The 17102-nt window shown below is 39.0% G+C and overlaps 1 protein-coding gene across 1 annotated transcript in view; it reads right to left on the bottom strand.

Moving 5' to 3' along the window:
* The window catches only part of LOC132815959 (vacuolar protein sorting-associated protein 4B-like), a 43908-nt gene that overhangs the window by 14230 nt on the left and 12576 nt on the right, over positions 1-17102 (bottom strand). The window contains exons 4-9 of the mRNA XM_060825342.1: positions 15960-16021; positions 13772-13891; positions 12515-12671; positions 11560-11708; positions 8886-8967; positions 3081-3300 (exon numbers count right to left, since the gene is read on the bottom strand). Of these exons, the coding sequence (XP_060681325.1) occupies positions 3081-3300; positions 8886-8967; positions 11560-11708; positions 12515-12671; positions 13772-13891; positions 15960-16021 (790 nt within the window). The remainder of the gene's footprint in view (positions 1-3080; positions 3301-8885; positions 8968-11559; positions 11709-12514; positions 12672-13771; positions 13892-15959; positions 16022-17102) is intronic.

The raw sequence follows: 17102 nt of genomic DNA, 5'->3' as shown, positions 1-17102 counted from the left end.
AAAGCCTTTTACATGTTGTTAACGTACCTTCTTGAACCACTTCCGCTGGCAGTTCATTCCAGACACTTATTACCCTCTGTGTAAAAGAGTTGCCTCTCAGGTTCCCTTTTATTCTTTCCCCTTAATCTTAAATTGATGCCCTCTATTCCTTGATTCCCTAATCCTGGGAAAAAGACTGCGTGTATTCACTCTATCCATGCCTCTCATGATCTTATACACTTCTATAAGATCCCCCTGCAACCTCCTTGCTCTAAAGAAAAAAGTCCAACATCTCCCTGTAACTCAGACCATTGAGTCCTGGCAACATCCTTGTAAACTTCTTCTGCACTCTTTCCAGTTTAATAACATTCTTCCTATCACAAGGTGACTAAAACTGAATACTGATGAAGGCAGTGTGCCTAAAGTCTTCTTCACTGTCCTGTCTATCTGTGACTCCACTTTCAGAGAACCGTACACCTGAACTCTAAGATCCTTCTGTTCCACTACATTCCTTCAGGCCTTACCAGTCACTATGAAACACTTACCTTGATTTGACATTCCAAAATGTAAGACCTCACACTTCCATATATTAAACTCCATTTGCCATTTCTGGGCCCATTTCCCCAGCTGATCAAGGTCCTGCTGCAATTTTTGATAACTTTCCTAACAGTCCACGATACCTCCTATTTTAGTATCATCTGCAATTACTAATTATGCCTTTACATTCACATCCAAATCATTGATTTAGATAACAAACAGCAATGGGCCCAGCACTGGCCCAAGGCACTCCAATAGTCACAGGCCTCAGGTCTGACAAGCATCCTTCCACTATTACCCTCTGCTTCCTACCATAAAGCCAATTTGCCAGCTCCTCCTGGATTCCATGCAATCTAACCTTCCAGAACAGCCTACCACTTAGACCTTATCGAAGGCCTTACCGAAATCCATATTAACTACGTCTACTGCCCTGCCCTCGTCAACCTTCCTGGTCACTTCATTAAAGAACTCGTAACAAATTTGTGAAGCATGATCTCCCACGCACAAAGCCATGCTGAATATTCCTAATCAAACCCTGTCTTTCCAAATGCATATATATCTTATTTCCCAGTCTTCTCCAGTAACTGATCTACCACAGACTTTAGATTTACTGGTCTATAGTTCTCAGGTTTTCTTTGCAGCCCTTCTTGAATAAGGGCATGACATTCATGACACTCCAGTCTTCTACAACCTCAACTGTGTGTAACTACGATGCAAAAGTGTCACCCAGGGCCCCCTTCTCTAGCATCTTGCAGTGTTCTTGGATATATCTGGTCAGGACCAGGAGATTTATCCACTTTAATACTTCTAATACACCCAACATATCTTCTACTGTGATTTGGACCGTCCCCAAGATACGACCGCTAACTTACCAAATTCCCAAGTCTTCATGTCTTTCTCTACAATAAACACAGGAGAAATATTCATTGAGGACCTTGTTCATCTCCTGTGGTTCTATACATACACGTCCACATTGGACCTTGAGGGGTCCTATTCTCTCTCTAAGTGTATTAAGGAAAAAGAACTTAAGAACCTCTTTGGATTCACTCTAATTTTCTCAGCCAAGGCTATCTCGTGCCCCCTTTTTGCCCTCCTGATTTCCCTCTTCTGTAAACTCCTGTATCCCCCTACAGCGAGACACCTCCAAGGATTCCTTGATCCTGGCTGCCTGTACCTAAGCCATAATTCCTTCTTTTTTCTCACCAAAGTCTCAATATCTTGTCATCAAGGGTTCACTCTCAGGAACATATAGACCTTGAAGGCCTCCTTCTGTCCGCAAACAAACTCCTTCAATCAACCCCTGCAAGATTCTGTCTCATTCCATCAAATGTCACCACTACTTTGTTATTTCTTAGCTCCACACACAAAGCCTCACTGGACGATTCTTCAGTTATTTCATCTCTGACTATTGTGATACTCGTCTTAATCAAAAATGCAACTCCCCTCCCTTCTTTCCACCACCTCTGTCCCGCCTGAAGCACCTGTACCTTGGCACATTAAGCCGCCGCTCTGTCCCTCCCTTAGCCATGTTTCTGTAATGGCTAAAATATCCCAGTCCCAAATACATTGCCCCGAGTACATCAGCCTTACCTGTCAGCCCTCTTGCATTTAAGTAGATGCATTTTAATCAAACAAGCATTCTTTGCTCCCCGTTGTATTCCAACCTGACCGGTCTCTTCACTTTACTATTTCTCATTACTGTATCTCCTTCAATCCTCACACTTGCCTCCTTGTTGTTGAGGATCCCACCCTCCCATATAAACCTTTCCTTGTAGCACCAGTAAACCTAGCGACCAAGATATTGCTCCCCCTCCAGTTCAGATGCTATCCATCCCTCTTGAACAGGTCACTTCTGCCCCAGAAAAGATCCCAATGATCTAAAAATCTGAATCTGTACCCCAAATCTTTAGCCACACATTCATCTGCCATATCCTCATGCTCTTATCCTCACTAGCATGAGGCACTGGAAGTAATCCAGAGATTATCACCGACGAGGTCCTGATTTTTGACTTTTTTCCAAGCTCTCTACAATCACTGTGCAGGATCTCAACCCTATTTCTACCTATGTCACTTGTGCCAATGTGCTGATTACTCTTCCCCCAGAGAATGATCTGCAGCCGCTCCGAGACATCCCGGGAGGCAACACACCATCCTGGGTTCTCATTTGCGACCACAGAATCTCCCGTCTGGCCCCCTAACTATCCTATCACTAAGGTCCTGTCTAACTTTACCCTTTCCTGTTGTGCCCAGAGCTAGTTGTAGTGCCAACGACCGGGCCACTGCTGCTTTCCCCTAAATGATCATGCCCCCCCGCAGCAGTATCCAACAGGTCCTTAAAGGAAAAGAAATCATAACTCATTTTGGATACTGTTCTCCAAAGTTCAATCATTGACACACAAGCTGGTGAGTATCAGAGAAAACGAACCATAACATAGAGACTTAAATTTAAAAAAAGAGAAAGGGTGAGGTATGATTTCAACTTTGCTTAGTGCAATTTCTTTATTGATTGTGTAGATAAATGTAGAGTGGGCAAATCCTGGTTCAAATTTTTATTGGTACCTTACCTTCTTGAAATGAGTAGCTGACTGAACTTTCCTGACTGGCTGCATCAAAGCGTCTCGCACTATGATACTGATGTCAGCCCCAGAGTATCCATCCGTTTTCTTTGCCAATATCCGGTAATCTTCATCAGACAGACTGTTTTGAGTTGTTCCAAGGTGCAGTCTAAACATCATAGCACGAGCACCCTGATCAGGCAATGGGATATAGATACGTTTCTCAAATCTGGAAAACAACAGTTTCAGTCTAAGAAATTTTGTAACATTGAAGACATCAGTGATAGACAGGAGGATTAATTTAATTTGGTCAATGACGATGGTGATCATTGGGCAGAGAAAACATTTTGACTATCTGGATAAGCATATACATGGCATTACTGTATATTTTAGCAATGCTTCACTAAGTTAAGGGTTGAGTTCAGGAGATGACTTAGCATTCTGAAAGGGGATAGAGAATCTGATTAATGCTTTGGGGCCAAGGATTCAAATCCCACCACAGCATGATGGAAAATGAATTCAACTGAAGTAACCTAATGGTGATCAAGAAACCATTATTCTTGTTAAAAACCCATTAGTTTCATTGATATAGTTTCAGAAAGTTAAAGAACATCTTCCATCTTCATCTTGATTTGCCAACATGGAACTCCAGACACATCGCTCTCAGTTATATCTGTTCATTACATTTCTCTTATCGAACTTTGTATCAAAATAGACTACTTGGCAAAATCCAAAACGCCTGGAAATGACAATAGCATATATGGCTTTGTTAACCCTGCAAATTCCTCCTTACCAACATCCAAGGGCCTGTCACAAAATTGGGAGAGCTGTGCCACAGAGGCTAGTCAAACAACAGCCTGACAGTCATTCTCAAGGCATCATACCATCGTGCTGTCTCAGCGATTAAAACAAATCTCAAGCACAGCAGAATAATGAGGTACAGTTGGGATTTGCTTGGAAATCCTTCACACTTACTCTGAACTCCATGAAGTCTCATGACATTAGGTCAAACATTAGCAAAGAAGACTCTTACTGATTACCACCTAATGTTCTCACTCAATTGATAAAATTAATTCTCCTCCATGCTGAAATTGGAGGAAGCACTAAGGGTGGTAAGTGCACAAAATGTTGTCCAGGTGAGGAACCTCAATGCCAAAGACTAGCTCAGCGCCACCAGTATTTATCAAGCTGACAGTACTTAAGGACATAGCTGCTAAACCTTGTTCTCACCAATCTAAATGCAACAGACGCATCTGTCCATAACAGTTTTGGGAGGAGTGACCACCAGAGTCCCAGCAAGGAGACCCGTCTTCACACTGAAGACATTCTATTGTGCTGGGTGATAGTTCACAATGCTAAATGGAACAGACTTCAAACAGATCTAGTAACTCCAGACTCAGGATCCATGTGGTACTGTGAACTATCAGCAGCAGAATTTTATTAAGACCATAAAATATAGAAACAGAATTAGGCCATTTGGACCGTCTAGTCTGCTCTGTCATTCAGTCATGGCTGAGGGGTTTCACAACCCCAAATTCTCCTGCTTTCTCCCCATAATCTTTGATCCCCTTACTTATCAAGAAACTGTCTTAAATACACTCAATGACTTGGTCTGCACAGCATTGAGTTCCAAAGATTCACCACTACCTGACTTAAGAAATTACTCCATATTTAAGTCTAAAGGGTCATCATTCACACTGAGGATGTGCCCTTGGGTCCAGTCTCTCCTACTAGTGGAAACACCTTCATCACGTACAGCCTATCCAGGTCTCTCAATATTCTGCAAGCTTCCATGAGATTCCACCTCCACCTCTTACCATCATCCTACATTTCCATAACCGTTCCGATAAACCTCCTCTGGATCCCCTCCTTGACCATCTCATCCTTCCACAGGCCCCAAAACCGCTCTCAATATTCCAAATGCAGCCTGACCAGAGTCTAATACAGCTTCAGCAGTACATCCCTAGTCTTGTATTCCAGGTCTCTCTAAATGAATGCTAATATTGCATTTGCCTTCCTAACTGCCAGTTGAACCTGCATGTTAATCTGAAGATAATTCTGAAGTAGGACTCCCAAGTTCCTTTGTGTTTCATATTTCTGAAGTCTTTCCCTGTTTAGAAAGTAGTCTATGCTCTATTCATCCTAAAATGCATAACCACACTGTGTCACATTTTATTTTTCTACTTCTTTCCCACTCTCTTTGCCTTTTCAAGTGCTTCTGCAGCCTTCCCCCTTCTTTAACACTGCCTGTCTTGCCACCTACCTTTAGCATCTACAAATTTGGAACAACATCCTCAATTCCTTTATTCGGATTATTAATGTATAACATGAATAGTTGTGGAACTCCACCAGTCACTGGCTGTCATCCTAAAAAGGACCCCTTTCATCCTGATTCTCTGCCTTCTGCCAGACGACCAATCCTCTATACATGCCAGTATCTTACCCCTAATACTATGGGTCATAATCTTATTTAGCAGCTTCCTGTTCAACACTTTCTGGAAATCCAAATAGGTCATATCCATTGGCTCTCCTTTATCTAACTTGCTTGCTACGTCCTCAAAGAATTCTATAAAGTTCTTAAAGTCCTGCTGATTCAGCCCTACTTTACTATGCACTTTCAAGTACTCTGCAATCTCATCCTTAATAATATACTCTCAAATCTTAGCAACAACTAAGGTCAGGCTAGCCGGCTTATAATTTCCCATCTTCTGTCTTCCTCCCTTTTTAAACAGGGGTGTTACATGAGTCATTTCCTCGTCCTCAGGGACCCTCCCTAATTCCAATGATTCCTGAAAGATTACCACCAATGCCTCTACAATCTCCTTAGCTAGCTCCTTCAGAACCCTGGGGAGTTTCCATCCAATCCAGGCAATTTATCCCCCTTCAGACCGTTCAAATTCCCAAGCACCTTCTCCTTTGTGATGGTCACCATACTCATCTCCTCTGGTGCCTGACTCTTGAAGTTCAATATGCTGCTGGTGTCTTCCACAGTGAAGACTGATGCAAAATATTCGGTTCCTGACATTTCTTTGTTTCCCATTACTACCTCTCCAGCATCATTTACCAGCAATCCAAAATCCACTTTTGCCTCTCTTTTAACTTCTATAAAACTCTTGCAATCTTACCCTTCTATTTAGTCTTCTCCATTATTGCTTTTTTAGTTGTCCTATTCAACAACAAGCTGTAACCTCACAGATTGGTATATCCCTAGACATTATCACTAAGCCAAGGGATCAACATTGGTTGAATGAATTGTGCAGGAAGGAATGTCAGGATTATAACCAGACATACCAATAAATGAGCTGTCAACTTGGCGAAGGTGTAACAGAATTACTGATGAAGAGTCATCTAGACTTGAAACATTAACGTGCTCTCTCTCCATGGATGCTGTCTGATCTGCTGTGCTCTCCAGCATTTGTTGTTTTCAGCATAGATCCCAGCATCTGCAGTAATGTGCTCCTACAGGATTCTTTTATCTGTCAAGCAGTGACAACAAGCAGACCAAATCTAAACTTTGCAATCCTGCCATATTCAGTTGTGAATGATGGAAGACATTTAAACACTTCACTGGAAGGTTCCAAAAGTGGCCCTATCCTTAATTGTGCAGGTGCTCAGGATATTAGTGTAGAAGACAAAAGCAGAAGTATTTGCAAACATCTTCAAATAGGAATAGAATTGATGATTCATCTTAGCCTTGTGCTGGGCATTCCAGCAGCATGGATAATGGTCTTCAGCACTTTGATTCATTGCATGATATCAAATAACACCTAAAGCAACTGGGTCCTGCAATGACAATAGGCCCTGACAATATGCAAGCAACAGTACGAAAGATATGTGCACTACAATTATTTGCATCGCTAGCCAGGCTACTCCAGTACAGTTACAACACTGGCTTCTACCAATGTTGGAAACTGCCCACAAAAAAGGATCAAACTTTTCCGGCCAGCTACCATCCCACCAGTCTATTCTCAACACAATGGAAGATATGTTTGCAGTACTATCAAGGAGCACTTTAATAATTTGCTCACTGAAGCTCAGTTTGGGCTCTGCTAGGCCCACAACCCCTAACTTCATTATGGCCTCAGTCCAAACATGGTCAAAAGACTGTAATCAAACCAGGAAGTGAAGATGACAGTCCTTGATATCAAGGCAGTATTTGAATGAGTATGGCATGAAGCAACCCTGGCAAACTGGAGGCAATGTTACTCAGGGTCACAGGTCTCTGCCATCTAAGTCATACCTAGTAGAAAGGAAAATTAATAACCTTCAACAGCCACCATCTTAACCACATGATATCTCTGCAGGAGTTCTTCAGCATTGTACCCTAGGTCCAACCGTCTTCAGCTGCTTCAATTACCTTCCTTCCATTATAAGGTCAGAAATGGGGATGTTCACACAATGTTCAATGCCATTCACTAGTCCTCAGATAATGAAGCAATCCATGTCCAAATGCAGGAAGAACTGAATAATATTCAGGCTTGGGCCAACAAGAGGCAAGCAATATTTGAGCCATATATATGCCAGACAATGATCATCCCCAACAAAAGTGATTTTAACTAAAACCTCTTGACATTTGCTGAATACCCAGTTAACAACATTCTGGGCGTTACCACTGACCAGAAACTGAACTGGACCAGCTATATAAATGCTGTGGCTACAAGGGGTCAGTAAGTAAGTCACAGTCACCTATAGTTTCCGTAATGCCTGTCTATCATCTACAAAGCACAAATCAGAAATGTGATAGAATCCACTTGCCTAGATGAACGCAGCTCATCACTAGATTGGTACCCCATCGAACACCATCAGCATTACTCCCTTTAACACTGATGCACAGTGGCAGTGGTGTGTAGAATCCAGAAGATGCACAACAACTCACCAAGGCTACCAAATCAGTATCTACCAAAGCAGTCACATCTCCCACATACCAGGACCCTGGCAGTGACAACATAGTACCCCCCAAGCCACATATTATCCTAACTGGGAACTATTTCACTATTTCAACATCATGCAACTCCCTCCCTAACAGTACTGTTGGTGTACCTACATCACATGGTTGCAGATATACAAGAAGGCAGCTCAGCACCACTTTCTCAAAAGAAATTATGGATTGTTTATTAATTAATTTATTTATTGCCAATGCTAAACAATTTAGGATTCTCTGGTATTATCTAGTGCCAAATGAAGTGCCAAACAAATTAAGACACCACCAGTATCTCCAAGATAATTTAAGACCTTCACAGAAAGTACCTGTCATGGTTAAATAAATCTTTATGGTACTTACTTTTTATCCCCTAATCTTGCAACAATTTATACTTGAAAATAAATTGCAACATCAATGGAAAGCCATGATTAAACAAAATGAGAACAATTTCCTGTCATGGGCAGGGGCAGCATCGATCATTTGCAAATAAATACAAGTATTAAGCAAGGTGTATGCATTTAGGATTTCACATTTAGATTAGTTCCTTCTCTCAGAAACAGTAGGAATATCTCAGGAGGTTGTCCATAGCTTTTCATATCCAAGACTCTCAGCTTTTTATTCAATTACATTATTCAATAGAAGCATGAAATGTGTACATAAAATGCTTTATGGGAGATAATTACTCAGTGAAAAATTGGTCTGTAATTCTTAGGAGTGCAATGTTTCATAACAAATTGCTTTCAGTTGCCTTGACAGCAGGTTTGTCAACCATAAAGAAGCAGCATCATGCATGCATGATCTTAGGGAGTCATAATTTGTTTACCAGTGTGGGTAATCTTGTGACATGCTATTTAATTCACAGAGCATTAGCTTTAGAAAAAGTGGCAATTTACCTCCTCCTTATAGCAGAATCTAGAACCCATGGGATATTTGTTGCTCCAAGTACCAAGATTCCTTCATTATCCACTCCAACACCTGCCAAAAGTTGTCAGTAGTTTTATTGCATGTGTATTATATAAATAACAGGACATAATAGGAAGTTAATCAGAAATGTGTCAAGTTGGAAAATCCAAAACATGAAATTTAGATTAAATAAATTGAGGCTGTTATTCCCATAGTGTATAGTTAGACATATCTCAGCTAATATTCAGGTTCACCACTCAGCAATGGAGTCAGATCATTCATTGAAAAAAGCTTGTGGTTCATAAGGCAGCAAATTTTCATCAATACATCAAGCAGCAAAATATTTTTCAACCAAAACACTTTCAGTTGTTACTGGTAGAAATCACAACAGACGTTCAATTCAGGCACTCTGTTCATTTTGAAATAGTGGCATGTCAGGAAAACTGATGAATGGAGATATGATTCTGGGAAACTGAAATGCTGCAGTAGTCAAGTTTAGTGAAGTATTTTCCTTACATCTGATGCAAATACACAAGTTTCAAGGTTTTCTTGGGAGAGGAATGTTGGTTTAAAAGATCAATGTTTGGTATTCTGGCAATTACAACGATCAAATGATACTAATTTTGCTTGGTCTCTGAAGTATTTAATTTGATTGAATGTTCCTATTACATACTTTTAGGATCCCAGCTGATGGTTTTACTGGACAAGCCAAATCCCAGACTAAAATCTGGCTTAATAGGTCATATTTTGTTTTTGTTTGGCTTTACTGAGTCTTTTACTGATTCACAAGCATATGGTCTGGTTTGATTTTAACAATGAAAATGAAGTTCATAATGCAAAAGATATGAAAACAATAGAATAAGCTAAACTACTTACTTATAACATACATTTAAAGATTTTGGGATGCATGGCAAAATGCAATCCCATTAATTCCAACAACACTCCTTTACATAACACCAGAGAAAAAAATTCTCTTTCAATTAAACACGGTTTGACTTTGCTGGTCACAAGAATCTTCTCACTTCTTTCTTAAGCCTTCATACAACTGAACTTAGATTTTCTCAGCCTCAAACAACCCTGTCAAACAACTCTTTAAAATCTTTAAAGTTACTCTGAGGTAAGTAATTTCTTAACAGTTCTAAACTATTACCATTTCTCAGAAGCATTTATTCTTGCATATCCAGGTTTAGCTAAAACATCTGAAAACTGCAACAACATTTCACCCTGATCCCGGCCATTTACAGTTGGTTCTCCTACTCAAAAGAAAAACTATTTTCAGAAACTCAAACTGATCCCCTAATGCAAAACTGTCTACCTCGGATTGCTGGCAAAAATTATCCCAATGAAAATAAATTCCCATTAGCTTTCAAGCAATCTCTCTCAGACCTTTTAATTTTAAAGAAATCACAGTGGCTACAGAAATACCTACAAGGTAATAAATAAATCCCTCTGACACAGACCATGCCAGTAGTCCAAATCCAAATTTTAAAGTAAATGGTCATAAAAGTAGAAATCAGTTTATATCTGAATACGAACATATGAATTTGGAGTAAGCTACTCAAGCCTGCTGCAGCCTTGAACAAGATTATGGTTGATCCAATTATTCTACATGTCCACATGTTCCTGATAATCTTTCACCCCCTTACACATCAAGAATCTTACTAGTTTTGCCATAAAAATATTCGAGCACTCAATTAAGGTGATACAAGCAGAGAGTTCTCAAGACCTTTTGTGAGAAAAATAAATCCTCATCTCTCTTGAATGGTCAACCTCTTATTTTAAAACAATGATCAAGTTCGAGACCTTTTCAAAAGAAGGAACGTCTTTTCCACATGCATTCTGTCCAAACCCCTCAGGATTACGTTTTATAATCAACTCACCTTTTACTCTAAACTGTGAATACAATCCTAACCTAGCTAACCTTCTTTCATAAAGCATCCATCTATTCTAGGTATCAGTCTAATAACACTTCTCTGAAGAGTTTCAATAGATTTACAAGTAGACACGGTACTTCTGTCATCTCATCAATGGCATGTGTAATCCAAACACAATATGCTTATTTTTGTTTTCAATTACTCTCCTCAAAAATAATATTCCATTATCTTTCCTAATTACTGCAGGTCAGAGTTCATACAAATGAAAAATCTCAAGTTTTTGAATGATGCAGATGCAGGCTTCAATTGTACATTTGGAACTTCCCAAGACAAAATCGAGTCTCAAATAAACTTTGAGGATTTTGTTGCCTCCCCGTTACAGTAGCTTGGAGGAACAGACCCTCAGCATATGCTGTGTTGGTCAGTAGCTCTTACAATATGAACTACATAAATATTTGGAACAATTTTGAAGTATATTAACTAAAAAAAAATCACAGAAACATCATGTCATAGGACACAATCAAAGGACAAAGGATGCAATATTTCGCTGAAATTCTGGAAACTCAAGTTCATTTTCTTTTAAGCAAGCAATCAGAATTTCAGAAACTTCCTTGTGGAGGCTACTTGGTTGGATAATGCGCCCAATTAAAGAACTAGCCAACTATGGTAAAGTAATGGGCCTGGAGGCCTGAATGAACTTGTATGATTCCATAATTTAGTTTTAATAAAACTTTACACACAGATCATAAATAAGATTACTTATTTGATTGGCCATCACAAAGAAGCTTACCCTGCATTTGGACCAAGAATTCAGTTTTAATACGCCTTGCAGCTTCACTTTCATTTTCACTCCGTGAGCCACAAAGAGAATCAACCTCATCAATGAAGATAATTGAAGGCTTGTGCTCTCGGGCAAGCTGAAATAAATTCTTTACCAACCTGAGTAAAGCAAAAGTAGAAATACAGAAGTGATTGAGTGCATGGATTTAAAGGAATAACATTCCCGTCATATAGCCACCAAACGTTTGAGATAGACTTTACGTCTAAAAAGACTTAGAAATTAATTCACATTCACAAATCTTACTTCATTTTTTTCAAAGATCTATCATTGCACTTTTAGGTTACGATTTACCAGTTACCTTTCCTCACTCTTTTGTTCTCAAAGTCCCCAATGTAGTTGCAGATTATGGCCAATGGTTACTTTTTAAGAGAATTGCCAAAGACTTTGGTCCAATTGCATTCTAGATATTTACTAATCAATCTGCTCAGAGATGTTATTGCATTGATTTAGAGCAGTTGGGACTTGAACCCAGAAACCACTGTTCCACAGTATGTCCATATATACACATGCGTAGATTTGTCACTTGCACATTAAGACTTAACTCACGCAGAGCATAGCATTTTGGGAAACGCAAGTGGACTCCATTTCATTTATGCTATTCACTGCCTTCATAATAGCTTCATACAGACTGCTGATTGAAATAGCATCAAGGCAGCTACTTTGTAGATTCACAGAAACCCAAGTGGCCTCAGAGAACAATGGCATTGACAATCTTGCTACATTAATTGTACTTTGTATTGGTTAACATTTTGATCTGGATTGAAATTGCATAGAAACCATCAAGTGCAATATTTTTCAGAAATAACTCTAAAAAAGAATAAGCAGGATTCATTTGTTTCCTACAAATAAGCAATTGTACAAGATAATATTAAAGTTCCATAAAATCAGCATGATACAAACTCACTTTTCACTTTCTCCAAGCCATTTTGAAACCAGGTCAGAGGAGGAGATTGAGAAAAATGTCGAGTTGTTTGCTTCTTTTGCTACAGCTTTTGCCAGGTAAGATTTGCCAGTTCCAGGAGGACCAAACAGAAGGATTCCTCTCCATGGAGTTCTTTTGCCTGGAGAGATAAATATCTTAACAGTTCAATTCCAAACCCTGCTCAAAAAAAAAGACCTTTACAAGCATAACCAAATAAAATTATATGGAAGCTATATCAGCTACAAATCAAAGAACCGGAACTCTAAATTCATGTCATTTGACTGGGTGAAGTTATAGTCAAACGAAAAAGAACAATATTCCAAATTGCCTTTTACGAAGAATGAAAGCATGGTCTTTATGTGACCCTGCTTTCCCCAACTCTTGATGACATCTCATCCTTTTTTCCGCTGGTCCTTCAAGCCTCTTCCACTATCTCCACGTTTTGCAACCCCCTTCTCTTCCTATACTTGCAACCTTCTCCTGTCACCCGCTCTTTGCAGCCTCTTTCATCTTCACTTCACAACTCCTTCTTCCTCACCTTTTAAAATTTCTGTCTAGTCCCTCTTTGCAGCCTCTTTCTCAATGATCCCCCCCACCCCACCCCCGCGGGCCTCCATGTTTGTAACCCTATTTCACCCTCCTCCCCACAACTAACAGCACCAGCCAGTCCAACTGATGGCAATCTGCCCGCGCGCACACACACCTAATTAGTTTCCCAGGTGCTGCCACTCCTCTCTCACACTGCTTACGTGAATCTAAGATTGAGGGAGCATGAGAGATACACACTGTGATTGGAGGAGTAGGTCCTTAGAGTCCGTCAGTCTCTGTTTCTCCTTTTCTCAGTTGGGCATCTTGTGATTGGTTACGCTTAGGTCTTTTTTCACATTCAAGGTGAACGTATCCATTGCCCATATACTTTTGGGTATTAGTAACAGGGATCCAAATTGACTAAGAGTTATATAAGCACAGCAGGTCAGGCAGCATCCAATGAGCAGGAGAATCGACGTTTCGGGCATAAGCCCTTCTTCAGGAAGAAGGGCTTATGCCCGAAGCATCGATTTTCCTACTCCTTGGATGCTGCCTGACCTGCTGCGCTTTTCCAGCAACACATTTTTCAGCTCTGATCTCCAGCATCTGCAGTCCTCACTTTCTCCTATAAGAGTTATATAGCAAATTTCAAGAGAATTTAGGTTTTTTGCAAGAATTTTAGTGTGAGACTTAAATAAATAGTAATCAAACCTGTAAAGAGATGAGGAAATTTGATGGGCAAAATCACAGCCTCTTTAAGAGCTTCTTTGGCACCTTCGAGGCCTGCAATATCAGTCCAACCCACATTTGGCTTCTCCATAACAATGGCACCTAAACAATAAAAAGGTATTTATAAAGATACAAGAAGCATAATTTCAGTTGCTCCATTGTAGTAATCTTAAGAAAGTTCAAATAATTACTTTATTCCTTCACCTGTTTCACTTTGGATGTTGACATTTAGATTTGATTTCAATACCATCAATAGCTCTGAATTTTGAGAATTTGGACCCTCACTCTATAGGGAAGCGGACATAGAATTGTTGTGCACATTGAATAAGTTAAATCATTTAACAAAAAGACTTATATAGTTTTTTTTAATGTAGTCAGGTTTCGTAGAATTGTTCCACTAAATGAGAAATTAGAGGTTAAAAGTGGCTTGGCTTAGCAGTGGATTTTAAGAGACGTCAAAAAAAAGGGAAGAGAAGCTCAAGAAAGAAACCAATAATGAGATTTACGTGATGACCAATGGTAAGGCAAAGGATAGAGGGAATTTAAGAGGACAGAATGAATGGATGGAGGTGCAATAAAGAGGAAGTTACGTACAGTATAAGTTTACAGGAGGTCACAGAAATTGGGATGCAAAAGGCCTGAAGGGAATTAAAGGTTGAGACATAAATTTTAAATTTAACGCTTTGAGGTTATGAGCAATTTAAGCCAAGGAAGGGATGATGGGAAATTGAGTCTTGATGAAGGATAGGGGTGACAAGTGTTTTGAATAGGTTGAGTTAGGACAGTGGATATTGCAGGTAATCTAGTGAGTAAAATAAAAGACCAAGTGGATAAGGCACAGGTGAAGATTTCAATGGAAGGAAGCCTAAATTTCAGTTAAGAGCTAAAACTGCTTGAGATTTATTCAGCATTGGTTAATTATTTTCAAGAGGAAGTACTTTTATCAAGAATTTGCAGGCTGCTGTGATAAATATTGATAATCTTAAATGGATAAGGAATTGATAAAATCAGAACAGTTGACAAATAAAACTCAATTTTTCTTTCAATTTTCAACCCTTTTATAACAAAATAAGGAATAAGAACAAGCCCTGTTCATATGTCTGATGAGAAAATAATTCTTGTTTCATCTAAAGCATTAGTTTTTTGATTGGGAAAAAAACGTGTGAAGTTTAAGACAGGAGAAGCAAAGAATGAAATCAATTGTGATCTGTCCTTTTCTGAAGTTTAGAATTACCACCCAATATTTCAGGTGCCATGCAAATTCTAAACATCTATAGTATATATCAGACTCAAAACAAAGATATATTTCATTGAAATTTATTTGTTGATGCATTATGTTATGCACAACACTGTATAACTTTCAAATGACTTATTTACTCTTTGATAGGGAGGGCACATTGCACTTTGGAATCACAAATCTCAAAATGATTTCTGAAAATTCTTCTGATATGTCCCTTTTTAACCCCCATCTGAAATTTCTGGCAGTGTTTAAGTACAACTCTCAAAATTATGTATCTTGTGATTAAACTTAACTAGAAAATTGTCTTTTTAAATAGTTTCTTCATTGATTTATTTTTACATTAAAGATTTCAGCCTCTCCCAAATGTGTTTGATATTGTTGTCTAATACTGTGACTTAAGTTTGTATTGTGCCAGTTAAACATATCCTGTGTGGCTCAAATCAAGCTGTGTAAGCCTTTAGGCACATGAGACGATTTGAAATGAAGGCAAATCTGCCCCACCTTAATGACTCAGACCAAAATCAGAAAGTTTGCAAGTATCCCTAATGTGAACTGAATTATATGGCCCCAAATCAATGAAAGGTACTGTATGCACCCTCAAGGAGATTGGACTTGAAATAGTGTGAAGAGCAATAAGATTAAATAAAAGCAACATGGCTTTAATTGTTGGTGTGCAGATTGTCAAGACACCAGATATATGAAGGAATACAAACATCAGGTTCCCAAAGGAAGCCCTGACATACATGTGTACATGGGAATTTAATAAAAGTTGAGTTCTTGGGATAGATCTAAGAAACTTACCTTGATTGTTACTAAGAAACTTTTGGATGATTGGAAGTCTTGTCGGACACCTGCTTATTTCTATTATACTGAAAATAGCAAGTTACAACCAAATAGGTTTTTAAATATAAAAATCATTTTGCCAGTTACCTTGGAGTTGACTCTGTAATTTTTTCTTCTCTGAGTTATCAGCCTCTCCATCACTATCATTCCTACAATAAAAAAACAAATAAAACCCCTGAAAGCAAAAAAAAACCTATGGCTCACATTAAAGTATGCAATAAACAATTTAACAATGTATGTTAAAACAAACAAGGCATCAATTAATAGGAAGTGTTCACAAAAAATTCCCAGAAGCAAGTTTGCCAGACAATGTGATTCAGGCTCAAATGCCCATTTTGTTTAACAGGTATTTTTAGTGTATTTGGTGGGGAAGCATCAGTAAGCAATCAAGTGGCTTCCTTTGATGAGGGAGCAAGCAGCAAATGACAGGTCAATTACTAATCCGAACACTTACTAATATTTAACTTACAGACACAAATGGTGTGTTTCCTCACCACTGGTTAAGTCTTACCTATAAAGCCTAGAAAGCCATTAAGTACTTGAAAATGGAAAGTCAATTATATTGTTATTATTTTTGTCCAAATATTCAAATCCCATGTCAAACTAACCAAAACTAACCTTTTATTCTCATCTAGTTGATACCTAATCACCAATACAGAATTGTGTAACTGAATACTAGCTTCTTAGGATTCTCAAGATATCTCGTATGGACATTTTATTGCTGAGTCAAGTGGAATTCACTCTCTCGTCTCATCATTTCAAATGTGACAACTCCACTTATGTTGCCCAGATTCTGATACAAATGTCTGCTTCCTCTACATTAGACTCAAGCAAGATGATCCATCCAGGTTTCTTTAATAAGGGCGGGAAGGTAAGTTACGAAGAGGTCACAAACAGTATACAGAGAGATATTGATATGTTAAGTGGGCAAAATGTTGGCAAATAGTGTATATTGGGAAACAGTGAAGATGTTTGTTTTGGAAAGGAGAACAAGAAAACAGAACATCATTTAAAGGGAGAAAAACTGCAAAGAGCTGAAACACAAAGGTACCAGAGAGTACTTATGCACAAAGCACACTAAGCTAGCAAACAGGTGCAGCAGGTAATCAGGAAGGCTAATAGACTTGTAGCCCTTATTTCAAGACAGTAGGAGTATAAAAGTGCGGAGTCTTACTTCAACAGTACAAACAGCAGGTGAGACCACATCCGGAGTACTGTGAAAAACTGTTG

The sequence above is a fragment of the Hemiscyllium ocellatum genome, chromosome 5 (genome assembly GCF_020745735.1).
Source record: "Hemiscyllium ocellatum isolate sHemOce1 chromosome 5, sHemOce1.pat.X.cur, whole genome shotgun sequence".
In the NCBI taxonomy this organism is placed as follows: domain Eukaryota; kingdom Metazoa; phylum Chordata; class Chondrichthyes; order Orectolobiformes; family Hemiscylliidae; genus Hemiscyllium; species Hemiscyllium ocellatum.
The sequence above is the reverse complement of the archived record's forward strand: the minus strand, read 5'-3'. Positions and strand labels throughout refer to the sequence as shown.